Genomic DNA, 16,729 nt, shown 5'->3' with positions numbered 1-16,729 from the left:
TGACCCCAATAAAAGAACTGCCATTCACTGAATATTTTCTCTTGTTTGGAAAAGCTGTATAGATGTGAGCATACCTGAGGATTCCCGTAGTGCAGCATAGCCATATGCAATCAAGTGTTTGGTAGTCAGCTTGCACTTTTGTGCTGTAGCTGAATAACTATTTATTTTTACAGTAAAAGTGCTGTTATTACAGTGTGTTTTGACTTTGCTTATACCTTTAATGGCCTTTTAAACACGTTTTGCGTGGCTCTCTGGCTGTGGGGCTATGCAGACTTTAGTGTAAATCACCTGAATACTCCCCTGTGTGGCATGATCTCAACACAAACTGAATGTTATAACCTTCACGAGGTTGGATTTATTGCCGGGCTGTTGCATTGGATTGCACTAGGTGTACCATTAAAATGGTAATTCAGTGTAAGATGAAAATGGCAGTCTTTGCTGTAAATGTTTGAAGCCAAATAGAAGATGTAACAACAGGGTGTGGGGGGTGTTCTTGATATCCTTGAGTTTTATAAGGGCTCTAAAACAAGTCTGAAACTATTCTATATTCACAACACCAGAAGTATGTTTAATAATTCACCTAGATAGTTTCCTCCTTTTTATATCTCTCCATCTCGCTCACTCTCTTTCTTACGACCATTTGCAAGGTCAGTGGGTGCAGAAGGTTGGGCTTTAGTTGTGTTTTTCCGTCGTCACTCCTCAGAGTGGCAGGCTGCGACAGACTTAAATAGGGAGGGAGAGAGAGTCTCCACAAATATAAGATCTGTGTCTGTCGGGGAGCAGCGGCATGCTTGTAGTGCGCTTAGTTTTTAAGTCTTGTTTCTGAGTAATAACTGGGCAATAAACGTTGTGTGGAATTTCTATAACGTGCGCAAACCCACAGTGTAAGGGGACGCACTTTTACTCACAGGCTATTTATTTCCCGGCTGACGTGGGAGCGAGAGAGCGCTGGCTAAACTGTCGGCTGGGCATCTCTGCGCGCCGGGAAGAAGAGGAGAGAAAGCAGCGTTGACCTGCTGGGATTTAAAGACATCCGCGTTATTGTTTGTATTTTCTGTGAGGTCTCAGACTCCGGCTCTCTCCTCTGTGGGTAGACTACACACTCAGTTGCGATGACTGTACTGAATTATCCGCCGGCTGTCTGTAATTTCTCCAGCGAAACCAGCCCCACCGCCACCCGCCCTTAGAATAAAGCTGCTGTAAAGCGAGTCAGCACCGTCGCCGTTGTCTAACAGCTGGGATTTTACACTTTACCATGTCTTGAGACGTGGAAGGGAAGCTGCAAAGATGATGACAGTGAGTATGGATTCGTTTAAATGACAGTGATGTTGCATCGAGACTACTTTTAGCTCATCTCCCGGCTTCGGCTTTAATTTTGACCGATAATGGTGGTACTGAGTAGGGGTCAGCTTGGTCACAGTAGCGGGTGACATCCGCGGTGTGATTGTGTGATATCTGGGCGTTTCTGTCACCGCTGTTGCCGGGTTCCTCCTGGGACTTTTTTGGGAACATTACATCATTTGAGTAGCCTATGAATGACTGTGCAAATTGAAGAAACACATGCGGGTTGCCTTTATTTATTTATTTCTTATGACGTGAGTGCTGTCTTGTTCTAGTCGGTGTTTCTGTTTCAATAAATATGTTGCCAGATGTAATCGTGCGGCTGCCACGCGTGGAGAAATGTTACTTGGTCTGAGCTCGACGCACGCAAAAGACTGGGCGTATGCGATGATGCCCCTTTGGAAACGACCGACAGAGTTGTGAGAGTAGTCTTTGGCATAAATTAAAAGGCCAGCCCCCACACCCACCCCGAACACCCAAACGCCCGCCCGGCTGCTGCGGGATGGAGGGGAATAGGTGCAGCTGTCAATTTGCATGTATTCCCGTATTTTGTTGGCCGAATCCAGCCTATAGTCTGCCTGCGCTCGCTTAATCCCACGGCGGATCAGCTTTAGCAGCCCCAGTCTGCCCTCATACAGCGCCTTCCGCCTCTTTCTCTATTCTATTTTCTCTAAATACTTTACATGATTAAATTATTTTTAATCGGGCTCTCGTGACCGTCGTGTATCGACGCGTTAACGCGCAGACACCCGGCGGTGTTTGGAGGCTACAGGAAATGAGAATTAACACTTGAAGAAAAGGATTGGTGACCGAGATTTTGAAACGCGATCGTAGCTTGGATATAGGCTACTCTGCTTCTGCTTAGCGGTCTTTCCACGCTGGGGAGGAAAGCCCACCCAGTTCCTGAATCTATTTCTTTACTTATAAAGGGTGGCGAAACCAAAATGAAAGCCTGGTGAGGCTTTTCATGAGCAAGCCGGTAAGGTTGTTGTCTTCTGTAAGCTCCTGATAAACTGATCACGAATCCGAAAATACGAACAGCCTTGCTACATTTCCAAGCCTAAATGTTACACTGTGTTTTACAATCTCATAACAGTGACGGATGGCGCACTGGGCTGCTAAAAACGGCTCTAATCAATTACTATAGCATTAGCCCACAAGAGCGCAGGTATAGTGTCGTGCGCCCTTAAGTCCTCCCCCTTCATTTGTAAACACAAAGAAGCTCCTGGAGCTTTTCATGCCAGGAAACTGATTATGGGATGTTACATGTTGTTACTGTCTGGGAAATGAAACTAATGAGACGTTCTTGTGCTGAACTTGTTCATCACGCAGGGAATTAATACTAAATTTGCTCTCCTTCCAGTCAAACTGAAGGTCTCAACACCTCAGTGGCTATGCACTACACAACCAAAGTTTTCTTTCATAACATTGCTCTAACTAGGTAAGAACCACCTGCTGTGCTTCATGACAAAAATCTTATATTTTGTGTCCCCACTCCTGTATCTGGTGCAGACAGCATCCCTGCAGCAGCTCCTCTCCTATTCTCTTTGACCTGTTAGTATTTCACGCAGAAATGCAACGTCCTCAGCGGAGGGAGGCTTTATTTTTCTACACCACATCAGCACTTTTTATATCTAGTCTCTAAGATGCTGAGTCACATTCCCCCCCACCCCCAGTGTAGATATTTTCTGCATGGTGTTGTGATGCCTGGTGTCTGCACAGGTGTGATCCAGTGGCCATGTCTCAAGAAAGCTTTTTGTCATTAAGATAATACTGTGTTAACATTTCTCTCTCATTTGTCTTCTGCAAGAGGCAAAACTACTGCAAGTCCTTGTGGTCTAAACCAGTAATCAGCAATCTTCATAATTAATTTCAGCTCATAATGCGGTCGCGTAGGAATGTGTCGTTAATTTCTCTTTGCCCTGGGAGAGATTTTGGTGCGCTTTGCTTTTCATTATGCTTTAAAAGTGTTGAGGCTCCATGATAATGTGCTCCTTTAGAGACAAGACTAACTCTGTGAGAGAAGGCTCAGGTCAAGTTGAGATTTGTGGACGGCTGTAAACACCGTCGACGTTTTCATTAGCTGGGAACTAATCAGTCAGGTGGAGATTGGGGCGCTGCGGGAGCATCGCAGTCAAGGTTAGAGATCCGCTCCAGACTCATCTGTTCGTGTCACAGTTTGGTGTGTTGTGTACTGACATGTCGTTGTCACTCACTCTCAGCTCCTCACTGTTTTGTCCCTGTGGAGCTTAGCAGACGTAGGAGGGAATGGCAGCATTTATTATTCTGACATCTCTGGCCGCACAGACTCTGCCTTCGCTGTGTCTATGTGTGTCAAGCCATTAACGCATACACATTTAACAATGTACAGGAATGTAAAAGGAATGGGATTATCTGTTAGGCAAACAAGCAAGAGTAGGAGAGTCCAGAGCACTGCGAATTTAAGGCGAGAGGAAAACAAGTACAAAAGAGACAGTGACTGCAAAATGTTGTGCAGAAAGGAAGTTCCCTGCAGGACAGGAAGTTTTTGTGGTTGCCCGACTCAAACCACAATACCCGTGTGACTAATCTAAGTCTACACACTTCCCTAAATTCTTTTTGACGCCTCCTTTTTTTTTTATGTCATTTCACTGATTCTGTCAGACCAACAACATGGCCCATGTTCCCTGTACCACATTTTTCTTTAGGGTACTGTCTCCCCAGTCCTAAATCTCTTTCTCTGTCTCTTCTTTTTTCATTACAGGATTATAGGGAGGATGGCATGGACCTGGGGAGTGACGCATCCAGTCGCTCCAGCTCAGAGTCCAACTCCAACAAGGTCACACCTTGCTCCCCTTCTCTTGACCTGGCTACTTTAGAGGACTACAAATCCTCCCCCTCTCTGGACCTGGTTACCTTAGAGGACTATGAGGAAGATGAGGACTACCAAGAGTATAAGAAGAAGGTGATAGAAGAGTGGGAGAGTGAGTATGGAGAGGACTATACCTCTCCACAGCCCTCTGGTGAGGGGGACGGCAGAGAAGGCATTGTGAGTGCTGACAGTGCTGGTGAAGGCTACAGGAAGACAGTGAACAGTCGCAGCCTTGCTGAAGAATTCCAGGATGTCAAGACCATCCCGCCCTTACCGGCCCCCAGCGGACGCACCGCCACGTCATCCGCAGCCGTCCCCGATGAACTGAAGCAAAACGGCAATCTGATTTTGCCTAGGAACAACCAGCCCCAATCTCCTGGCACACCGCAGGCAGGCACGGGGACTCCTAAGTCCAGCCACCGGAGCACCAGTCAAGGCAGGGGGAGTCGCAGCAGTGGCGGAGGCAGTGGTGGAGGAGGAGGAAGTGTGGGGACTGTGGGGATAATGCGAGGATACAGAGAAGAGGAAGGGGTAGAAGAAGAGCCTCTGCCCACCATGGACTGGGCAGCCCTGGAGAGACACCTGGCTGGGCTGCAGTGCAGAGAGCAGGAGAACCATAACCTCAACCAAAACCAGAACCACAACATGGGCAAGACCAACTACACCTCAGTGAGTGTGCAAGGATTTTTCTTTTTTGTATGTTATTTTTGGGAGTTGAGATTTTGTCCTCTTTTATCTATGTGTGTCAGAGGTCATCAAACATAGTGCACCGATGGGCAGCTGTAATCCAGCAGTTATCTGTGTCAGACGGACCCAGGAAACATGAGGTCAGGTTAGCTGGAGGAAGGTCGAGAGATTAGTCAGCTAATGTAGCGCTAAGCTATGTGGCCCAGCTCCTATCCATTATGGAAGTCTGTACAGCTGGAAGGAAATGAAGTGGGGCAGCAAAGCAACAGGGTTTCAGTTCATCTTACTTCAGATTCAACTGGATGTCCAAGAAGTACACAGATTTAGCTGAGACAACTTTAAAACTATAGATCTACGACTAAGAGTTCATACTGATGAGTCCTGACAGCATTGTAACAACGATTTGTTGCTGACCTTAGAGAGTTATGTCTGTCTAACCTAATTTCTACAAGTTCTAAAAAAAAAAACCAGTTGTGGCCATGTAGTGTTTCTACCAGAAGAGGTCAGTGTTGCGTTGACATTAAGCAGAGAGGTGCCGTAGGCCTTTCATGCCTCACCAGCAGCACCAGCAGGAGAGGCTGTCATGATTCACTTACTAATTTATTGCATTACTCAGTTTAAATCACAGTCTCAGCCAGAGCTTCATGGTTTGTTGTCAGTTTATGGGTCCAAAAGGGTGTAACTTTAAAATATTTAGGGTGGGAGTGGGAAAAAATTGTTTAGAGCTGCTAGAGCTCCATCACCAGTTGTCACAGAGTAAAACTAAGTGAGGGCAAATGAAAAGGCTGGATTGGTGTTCTCTATTGATGTGCAAGCACCAAGGCATTTTCCCCCGATGCGCACACATAATGGCTGCAACCTAGTGCTATTGTGAGTGTGTCGTGTGTGTTGTGCGTCTTTGTTTGTCTCTCCTGGAGGCCCTCTCTGTCTCCCTGAGGCATGTCAGGAATGCAGCGGGAGAAGTGGGGGATGAGCGGAAGGAAAGAGGGAATAAAAGGACAGGAGGAGGACCGGGCAGTTCAGGGCCACATTTGTGTCAATGTTCATTACCTGCTGTCCAGCTTAAAGTGGAAGATCACCTCCTTAGAATGGGAAAAATCTGCTCCCTCTCTCTCCCTGTCTCTCGATCCCCTCAGGCAGTGGGCTGTGATATAATTGACCCGGGTGGAGGAAAATCTCTCAAAAGAGGGCCTCTGTGTCCACATGTAGCTACTACTTTCTCCATGCAGCTGCACAAGCACATGAAATCATGCATATGCTCCTCAGACATTTTGATCTTTGCTTGTGCCTTAGATATGAGTGCATCGAGGCTCGGAGTAGTAGATAAGAGATCAAGTGGTCTTGATGATGATAGTGACACAACATCCAACTATCTCTCCAGGAAAAGCCTGAGAAAAACCGGGCCTCAGATTTCAGTGCTCTAGATAAGAAATTGGAATTAGTGTTGTAATCCCACCAGAGCAGGGAGCAGAAGTGAAACACTGGAAAAGGCAGGAGATATAAAATAATATATCCTGGACAATCCCACTCTGCTTTTGCTATTTCTGCAGAACTATACCCATCAGATTTGACCACATTCATTAAAAACTAATAATAATTTGATGGTTTGGTTCCTTTAATCTTTCATTGTATCTCCAAGCTTCCATATACAGTAAAGGCCAGACTCTGTTAGCAAGCAAAAAAAAGGAGTCAAGTGCAAATTTGACACTCCCAAAAGATATCTTCGGTTTATTTCTGTGTCTGGGGTTGTTCAGATCTCTTAATTCTGAAACCTGCTGGTCTTGGCCAACACTCGGAAGAACAGAGAGACTGGTGCTTTTAAAATGTTGTTAAATATTTAGTCGTCCTGTCAAGCAGAACCCACCAGTGAACCAGTGCATCAGCTGGTGCACACAGGGGTGGGTCTGTCTGGTATGTCGCTGGAGGTCCAGTGGGATGGAGATATTCATGCTTCACTTGAGCTTCAAAAGCATCTAAGCCTTCAGAAAAAGACTGGGACGCAGTAAAGTCCACAACTAATAATCTGTAGCGGTCACTTTGTGTCTGAAGACTGGGTTAGTTAATGTGCTGTAGTAACAGAACTGAGTTTTGCTTCTATATATGTAAAGAAATGCGGAAAACATTCAAGTGTCAGTAAAATCAATGGTGCACTGAGTGCACCAGACTGGACACATAGAAGGCTTTTCTGCAAATTTATCCTGCTCAGTTCTCAGTGTCTTTGCTTTTCTGGTAGAAAATTACAGCTGAATAGTTGTATTAGCTACTACTAAGCTGTAGATTTATGGAAAATGTGATGGCTGCACTGTGTTCTATGCCATGAAAAGCTACAGTTATTGAGCACGTTGTTTTATTTCCACTTTATTTTGTATTAAGTCTTGTTGTTGCAGGTGTGTTTACTTAGGGTGTGGCTTTTGGCTCCTGTAATCTCAGCGTCTGCCTTTGGGCTACAGGCGTGGCGTCCGGAGAATTCATGGTGATGAGGGGCCCGGTGGATTTTTCAAAAGTTGTTTCTAATTAAATCTGGAGGCACGTGGCAAAGAGGGCTCCGCAGGGACCTCAAGTACACTGGGGGTAAATTACCTCTAACCCTGCATTTAGCTCTGCACTCCTGAAAGGTGAATGATAACATTAGTCTTCCTATCCGGACTTGAGGTTAAAAAAGCAGAAATGGGCTCGGGCTACATGTATGGTTATCCGCATGCAGAAATTTGCCTGTGTGTTTTCTGAGGTACGTGCTGGAGAAGTATTAAATCTGTGTCTACAGGCTAGTTCTTTTTCAATCTCAGAGTGCACACACCCAGACTTACTCACACAATTTGAAAACACCCCACGGGCAAACTGGCAAAAAAGAAAAAAATATAGGACCTGTGCTGAGACCTGCACAAGCTTAAAAGTGCGAGCATGCTCTCTCTCTCTCTCTCTCTCTCTCTCACACACACACACACACACACACACACACACCGTCATGATAAGGCTGAGGCATTTACTTCATATGTTTCACAGCATTTTGTCAACTCAAATGGTAAAATGGTAAATGGCCTGTATTTGTATAGCGCTTTACTAGTCCCTAAGGACCCCAAAGCGCTTTACATATCCAGTCATCCACCCATTCACACACACATTCACACACTGGTGATGGCAAGCTACATTGTAGCCACAGCCACCCTGGGGAGCACTGACAGAGGCGAGGCTGCCGGACACTGGCGCCACCGGGCCCTCTGACCACCACCAGTAGGCAACGGGTGAAGTGTCTTGCCCAAGGACACAACAACCGAGACTGTCGAACCGGCAACCTTCCGATTACAAGGCGAACTCCCAACTCTTGAGCCACGATCGCCCCAAACTCAAGGAAAACCAGTCTATGTTTTACTTTAGCAACATCCTGATTTGAATACTTGACACTGAGTTTGGAAAGCTGTAACAGAAAGCTGTTTTTGGAATCTCTCTCCCCTAACCCTCAGCCTGCCATGCCCCCCCCCCCTCCCCTCCCCCCCATATTACTGTAGGGTCTTTGCCTTACAACATAAAGCACTTTGAGGTAACTGCTGTTGTGATGTTGCACTATATAATTAAAATTGAATTGAACTTAATAATATGTCCCGTGAATGTGCTCCATCCTTATGTAAATTCCCAAGAAAATTGCTACAGTTCGCTTCTAAATCGTTGATAACGTAATCATAAATGGCTCATTACTGCATAACTATCAGTATGTGTGAGATTACATATTGCCAACAGTTATCTTAGGACAGATGTGATGATTCACCTTTGCTCCTCCCCAGCTGTCGGAAGAAGTAATAGGGTGATGAACAGAACCTTGTATCGCAAGTGTCGCTCAGGCACACCATATAAAGAGTAAAAAGGCCACAAGCCAGATGAAACTGTACAACTGTGGAGTGCTTTGCCCCAGAAAAGCACTCAAGGGCCGTGGAAAATAAAAGAATGTGGAGGAATCAGAGAGAGGTTAGAGAAAAGAGCAAAGAAAGAGATCGCTTTCTCTTTTTCTCTTTTTGCACTCTGTGTTTATGTACAAGTTCAGCAGTTGAACCATTCGCCAGCCTCCACTAACAACTTAACGACTACCTTCACCCACAACTCAGACTGTGCCACGTATAGAGGGAGAGAGGCGGCGGGTAAAAGACTAAAGAAATTGCAGGGTTTGGGAAGTCACGAGCACATTTATAAAGGCTATAAATAGGTACAAACAATCTGTATAAAGAGGTTGCACTAGAGTTACGTCTTGAATGGGGGAAACAAATCGGTGAGGCCTGAAATGAGCGATAGCTGTAATAAGCAAGAACCTGTCAAAGTGAACAGGAGCTCATAGGACGTGCATAAGTCCAGAATTGTGGTTTGAATAAAAATGGAGGCAGCCCAAATAGGAAAGGATAAAAAATGGTTAATATGTAAATGAGTTGGAGGAAACTTTAGAGATTGGGGGCATGGCTCTAACCAGGTGTAGAGAACTCGTGGTGGAGCACTAGTGTCTGGTTCAGCCTCCATGGCTTAACACTGCTCCAGCACTGTGTTTGAGTGTGTGTCCATGTGCAGATACCCGCTGAAACATGCCCAACCCTCCACACACCAAAGCTCGTACACACACTCACTCATTATACAACTCACTGCACTGTCTGTGCTTTAAAGTAAAGCAGTCTTCTGTCTCCTGTCAGTCCACACATGCACAAACTCAGCTCACTAAATCATATCAAAGGATATATTTGTATTCTCATAGTATCCTGAAAGTCTGCCAGTGCTGGCAGATGCTTTTTTTTTTCCTTTTTTCTTTTTTTTTTTTCCGTGGAATATTTTTCATCTCAGCTTAACCTTGGATTCCTCACAGCAAGTCGGGCATTTAACTCAGGTAAAGAAGAATGTGATCAGTTTGTAAAAGTGTGCTCTGTTTCCAGCTTCTCAGACTTTTCCGTGTTTATACATTGTGATGTGGAAACAAATCTTTCATGCACAAAGTTGAATGAGTTGTTTGGAAAGCAGCTTTAAGTGTATTTATAACTGAGTGCACGACATACTTCTGCTGGGAGATGTTGTTTTTTGACTTTGTGCGTTGCTCAAAAAGTTCAATATTTTGAGTATAGAACCAGAACAGAACCAGATGCACATCCATAGATCTCATTTTCCTTTGAATGAAGTTGTGACCCTTTAACAAAGAGCAGGTTCATGCTGCCTTCTTTGTTGCCCCTTTTTTTTGGTCAAAACACAATGTGCTGCACACGTGTGTTTGAATTCTGTTTTAAATAAGCAAATGTTTGCACCATACAGCTGCTTTGAATGAAGGGGCAGAGAAAGTTTTGTGAGACACAAAGCCCTGCTAAAAGAACTAGCCACGACAAAAAGCCAGGCAATCAAAAGCTTTATGTTGCCTCTGGATAACCACGTCTTCTGTCTGCTCTGTAAACACAGAATAAAAGACTGAGATAAAGTGCAGACGGTTAATGCATTTCACCTGTGTTATCAGTGGGCTGTTTCTTTTTCTTCTATTTTTTCCTGGTGAAAGAGGAAGGGAAGCTGACAGAAGCAAAACACAAGAATAAAGTACCTTAAATGGGTAAAAATCAGTGATTCACAAGAACAGTCAGTCAGTTAGTTCTAACACTAATGGTGATTCAGCTTGTTCATTCATCCTAATGTGCCTCTTGGCCGACTGTCTACTGAGTAGGCCCACACTGACCCCACACCCTCAAACATCCAACGACCGGTGAATAAGTGAAGTCAGTTTGACAGTTTAGTTAGTCTGGTATACCAAAATCAGATGTTTTGCTGCTTAGATTTATCTACCTGCAAAGTCTACGCACAAAGGCAACACAAACATCGGAGATAAACCACACGTTACTAAGTTCAAGTTTCTTAGACGGCATGCATGGGAGTGGTGCCTAAACTGCTCTTGTCTGGTGTCAAAGTACAGCTTAATGAGCTGCCTGATAACATCTCCACAGAACCAGTAAACTGACACAAAAACACCACCTATGTGTATTTATAACAATACTGTGATAGTACAGATGTGGCTAAACTGACAGAGACGGGCATCCCATCTGGGTACTTAAAGTGGAAGCACTACCAGTTTGGTTGATGATCCAGAGAGTGATGTCACCCAGGCGAGCAAGCAGGAACTAGACAGAGGCACCGCTGTGACTGGAGATAAATGGCACTTTTAGGTGGAAATTCACAGCCTACAGCTACACATTCCTCTGCCTCTTCTGTCTCACACTGATGAACTCACAAAAGCTCACGCGAGCACACCCTTCCACTGATTTACTCACTCGTGACTCACCACAGTGTGAGAAAGGTGGATAAAATGCAAAGTCAAAACCTCTCTTCAGCATGTGTTATATCCTATCCGGCATGGAAGTCAGCTTAGGCTCTGACTCGTTTTACTACACTGCTGCAAATCTTCACCTTCTCCCCTTTCCCTCGCCGTTTAAAACGTCCCCTGTCCTTCACTACTGTTCCCACTCCCATTCCAAGCTAATTGTTTTCTTCCTCTAGCTGTCAGGAGGCATTATAGCCTAATGTTTTCACACAGCCAAAGTAACAGCAGGACACCATTTCCCCCCTCCTTGCTTGGTTCCCCCTCTCCACCCTATATGAAAACTATCAAAGAGAGGCGCAGGCTGTGAGTGGCAGAGCGTGCTGTGGAGGAAATAGAGGTTTATGTAGCAGCGAGGAGATGGCCTCCAATGTCATAGCTTTGTGTCAGAATGCATACAACACAGCCACTTCAGAGCTGAGCCGAGTACACACATACACTACACACAGGCTGGCTGTATAAGTAAAAACAGGGCTGATGGAGATAAAAAACAAAAAACAAAAAAAACAAAACAAGGTTTGCTTTAAGAAAAGAGGGTGTTTTGCTCCCAGTAAAGGATTGAAAACTCCTATCCATCACCTATCCATCTCTGGTCAGAGATGGATGCACATATACAAAGAGACACGTAGTAGCCTGTGTTTCTGTGCATTTACATGGGTGGAGCTGAAACATGAAACACTGGTCTTCTCTGCTCCTAATTATAGAGCGTGTGCTTGGGTGTATGTGTGCATGTGTAAGAGGTAGAGATGTGGGCTGTAAACGAAGTCTAAAAATACGAAACGTGTTTATTCACGTCTGCAGAAAGAGGCAGATTTTAAAAAAGAGGTTTTCTGTCTCCATGGCTGTGTGTTATCTAAGCTGTTAGTCTGTTCATGTGAGAGACAGAGAAAGAGATATTGTGCCAGGCCATGCTGAGATCTTCATCTGTTGCTGGAGAGCACAGAACATTTTCATCCCTTCACATACCGACAGCAAAAAAAAAAAACATTTCATCAGATTAAGGGAGGGCTGCAGCTAATGACTGACCTGCTGATAATTTTCTAATTAAACACTTCATTGTGAAGGTTGTGAAGTTAAAACAAAGAACAAAAATAAAGTTTGAGCCTGTGGTGTCCCTAAAGCAAAAGATGACCTCTTTATAATGCTTTTTTTAATTGCTCCAACCAACAGTAAACATCATCAGCCAAGACAGAGGCATGTAGAAAATCAGTAGCTAAAAGTGGGGGAAGGTTTGGACATTTATGCTTTTCCAGTGTACATTACAGCAGTGCAGTGGTTAGCGCTGTCACCTCACAGCCAGGACGTTCTTGGTTTCAGGATGGTTTTTCAAGGACATGCTCGTCAGGTAGACTCAAATTGGCAGTGGGTGTGAGTATGACAGTGTGTGGTTGTTTGTGTTTCTGTGATGGGCCAATGAGACATCCGGGGTGTATTCACTCATTCAAACTCCAGAGTGACTGACTGACTGGAGAGATTCACAGAGAGCATGTTTACTTTGTAATTGGATTATGGCAAAGCTGGCTACAATAGATCTAGAGCAGGGGTGTCAAACATAAGGCCAGGAACACAAATTGGCGCTAGGCATCAGATGTGACTCCAATGTGGCCTCTCTCACCCCTGTAAGTGGTCTATCCTTCAAGCTCGGGTCCTCCACCAGAGGCCTGGGAGCTTGAGGGTCCTGCGCAGTGTCTTTGCTGTTCCCAGGACTGCGCTCTTCTGGACAGAAATCTCAGATGTTGTCCCTGGGATCTGCTGGAGCCACTTGCCTAGCTTGAGGGTCACTGCACCGAGCGCTCTGATTACCACTGGGACCACTGTTACCTTCACCCTCCACATCTTCTCGAGCTCTTCTCTGAGCCCTGGGTACTTCTCCAGCTTCTCATGTTCCTTCTTCCTGATGTTGCTGTCATTCAGTATCGCTACGTCTATCACTACGGCCGTCTTCCTCCGCTTGTCTACCACTACTGTGTCCGGTTGGTTAGTCGCCACCACATTGGGGCGACTGTGGCTCAGGGGGTTGGGAAGGGTATCTGTAACCAGAAGGTCGCTGGTTCGATCCCCGGGCTCTCTGTCCTGGTCGTTGTGTCCTTGGGCAAGACACTTTACCCTACTGGTGTTGGCCAGAGGGGCCGATGGCGTGATATGGCAGCCTCGCTTCTGTCAGTCTGCCCCAGGGCAGCTGTGGCTACAACTGTAGCTTGCCTCCACCAGTGTGTGAATGTGAGAGTGAATGAATAGTGGCATTGTAAAGCGCTTTGGGTGCCTTGAAAAGCGCTATATAAATCCAATCCATTATTATTATAATCAAAGTGGGCTGTATGTGGCCCACAATGTAAATGAGTTCATCACTGGTCTAGAGTGAGGTAGTCATCAATCAATAGGAATTAATCGAGCTAAATGGCTGAGACAATTATTTGCAGCTGTTTTCAGACGAGGGCGATCGTGGCTCAAGAGTTGGCAATTTGTCTTGTAATTGGAAGGTTGCCGGTTCGAGCCCCGGCTCGGACAATCTTGGTCACCAGTAGGTGAAGACACTTCACCTACTGGTGATGGCCAGAGGGGCCGATGGCACAATATGGCAGCCTCACTTCTGTCAGTCTGCCCCAGGGAAGCTATGGCTACAACAGTAGCTGCCTCCACCAGTGTGAGAATGAATGAATAGTGGAATTGTAAAGTGCTTTGTGGGTCTTGAAAAGTGCTATATAAATGCAATCCATTATTATTATTATTATTAAAATAATAGATTGGTCAGATGAGATGAAAAGATCTCCACAGGGAAACACTGGGAAACATTGTCCTCTAACACAACAACAACCCAAATCATAGTAACGATATGCTCTTAGTGAAGAACTACCTCCAGAAGACCAAACTGAACATTACTAACTAGTCTGGACTAGTTAGTAATGTTCAGTTTGGTCTGCCCCCCTCCCCCATATTTATTCTAGACTATTTTGCACACACCCTTAAGAGAGGGAGGTTAGAAAATCTGTTCTTTTCTGTGTTTTCAAGCCATCTTTTTTGCTTTTGCCATTTTCTATCTGCTGCCAAGGAGACATACCATGCCATAGTTCTGTCTCAGCTGCTTGTTATTCTCTGTGACTCACAACTGCTGTTTCATAATGGACTTCATCATTGCACAAGTGTAACTGGTGGTCAGTTAGTCATTTAGTTCGCTGGTATTTGAATGTTAATGCACTGATGCGCCTTTAAAAATGCAAGGCAAATATTAATACAGGCTAGTGATCACAGCAGGCCCTGTCTTTCCACCACAAACCGTAGGCATAGAGTCCTCATTAGAACAACCTCTAGTGGCTGGTCGTCCACACACACACACACACACGCACACACACGCACTCCTTGGCCTTCCAAATCAGTTCCTCCCTGTCAGAGTGAGCTCATTACCGCCAGAATCTGGCCCTCACACTGAGCCAACCTGCTTTGCTATGCAGTGTTTTTACACTGGCACAAAATGTCAGCTCGCTAAAAGCATCTGTGCTCCTCTCTTCCCGCTGAGCCAGAGGGAGGGGGCGAGGGGGGGTAGCAGAGAAGGAGCACTAGGGGGAAATGAGGGGGAAGATGGAGAAAAGTGGCAAAAGAAATCAAATGTAGTTATGCTGAAAGGCCAAAGACAGAGAGGAAGGAGGGGTAGATGGCACAGCAGATAAAAAGAGAGAGGACAAGCTGTTTGTCGGAGAAAGAGAGGTGGTGTCATAGCGTGCTTGAGACTCATGTATTTTCCATGAGCTCTGCAGAGTGTTACGGGACATTATTTCCCACCTACAGCACCACTTCCTGTCCGCTCTGTATCCCACTAGTTACAGAAGAATGAACAGCAGTATTATTCACTCAGTGATCATTTACTTATGATGAAGTATTCACTCCTGCTGTTTTCCTGTACAGATATGCCCACATCGCAAAGCTAAATACACACACACACACACACAAGTGTTGTTTTGATGTGCAAAATGAGATGAGGAAAAGAAGAATGAGCGAAGAGTCCTCAGTGTACACAACATACTCTCGCAGCAAGTGGCACACACAACAGCAATTCCCTCTGCTCTGTGCAGGCATAAATTACATATGACTGTTAGAGTTTACATTAGAATCAGCAGGCAGCTATTGTATTTTAGCAGAAAGTCACTGCTGGTGGAGATCCAGTGAGTTAGTTTTAGCATCTCATAACGTGGCCAGTGAGTGGGAGGCAAAACTGCAGTCTGCCCGACTCAAGTTAATAATTTTTGTTCTGGGTTTTCTTTGTGGTGTTTTAGGTCACTTACATAATCACAGCTTTTTAAAACTTTGTTTGTTCTGTGTGCTTGTTACTCTCTGTGTATATAATTGTGTGTGTAATTTGAGAGTGGGGGTCTTCACAGTGTGCAGTCTGGATGGAGTCTGATATTGTTTCTTTTCTTGGTGTGAATAAAGAGATGCTCTCTCCGTCTCCACCTGTGCTGTGACTCAGATTGTAACCTTGACAACCCTGTGAAGGTCAGTGGGGGGTGTCTTCAGACAGACTGCTGCCATGGTGACAGAGGAGGGGAAAGGGGGTGGCTGTGGATTCCTCTATCAAAGCTAGGCTCGTGATGTTGGACATCAAAGTTGTTTCACTGCTTTGTAGTGTTGGCTGGATGCATATACTTGTGCAACAGAGAGTGAAATGACTACATCTGTATTGGAAAACACAAGAGCATCTTGAGGCTCCACATACTGGACTGAATCAAGTCATTGACTCATTGCTTGTGGGAAGTTGTTTCATGCTGATGTTCTTTACCTGTGGAGCCTAAACATAGGCTCGCACTCATGGTTTCACTTAAAATGAATATGTTATACAAAAGTCGGTGAGAGAGAAGTTCAAATTCTGACAAGCGTCATGGGAGCATCATCCATCCACCCATGTATCCATCCATCCATCCATCCACCCATCCATCCATCCACCCATGCATCCATCCATCGGTTCAAAACAATTCTTCTAAATTTAAATATATTTTACTGATTTTTATTTTTATTTCTTTATATATTTATTTATTTATTGCTACAGGGCAGAAAGTAACTACCAAAGCAAACCTACAATAGCTGTTCAGTTTTTATAAAGTTCTGATCAAGCTGCAACCTATTCTAGGGCTGAAAAATGAATCTGTGTGCTGAACATTGTACTTTAAAGCTGACTCCAAAAAGCAAGCCAGTCTCCACACAGACTGTTATAATTGCCAGCCTAAGAGCACAAATAAATACGTTTATGCCCAAATGCACACCAAAAACTGCCTGGGTTTCATTACAGCTGCACATTGAGCACATTTCTATATCTTTTTTTCCACTCTTTTGAATTGTATAACAGCTTAAAGTTGTTTGCTTTAATGCACATCTGGAAGCTGTACTATACACTATAATTTGGGATGTCCTGACCCTCTTCATATTTAGCCACTTTGAGCTTGTTTAATGCATGCTTGTAAGCTTAAAAGTGCTTTTATGAGACCCATTTGGTATTCTATGAGAAAAAAACAGGTTTATCATACAAAGATAATTATATCATC

The 16,729-nt window shown here is 44.8% G+C and overlaps 1 protein-coding gene across 3 annotated transcripts in view; it reads left to right on the top strand.

The window, feature by feature from the left end:
* schip1 (schwannomin interacting protein 1) overlaps positions 1-16,729 on the top strand; it is a 237,586-nt gene that overhangs the window by 192,447 nt on the left and 28,410 nt on the right. The window contains exons 1-2 of one of the 3 annotated variants that reach the window (XM_004543569.4): positions 763-1,296; positions 4,085-4,861. In XM_004543569.4, the coding sequence (XP_004543626.3) occupies positions 1,288-1,296; positions 4,085-4,861 (786 nt within the window). In that variant the 5' untranslated portion in view covers positions 763-1,287. Of the gene's footprint in view, positions 1-762; positions 1,297-2,035; positions 2,321-4,084; positions 4,862-16,729 lie in introns of those variants that run through there. The other 2 variants (XM_004543568.6, XM_014408516.3) reach the window with 2 other exon arrangements.

The sequence above is a fragment of the Maylandia zebra genome, linkage group LG14 (genome assembly GCF_041146795.1).
Source record: "Maylandia zebra isolate NMK-2024a linkage group LG14, Mzebra_GT3a, whole genome shotgun sequence".
NCBI lineage: Eukaryota > Metazoa > Chordata > Actinopteri > Cichliformes > Cichlidae > Maylandia > Maylandia zebra.
The sequence above is the reverse complement of the archived record's forward strand: the minus strand, read 5'-3'. Positions and strand labels throughout refer to the sequence as shown.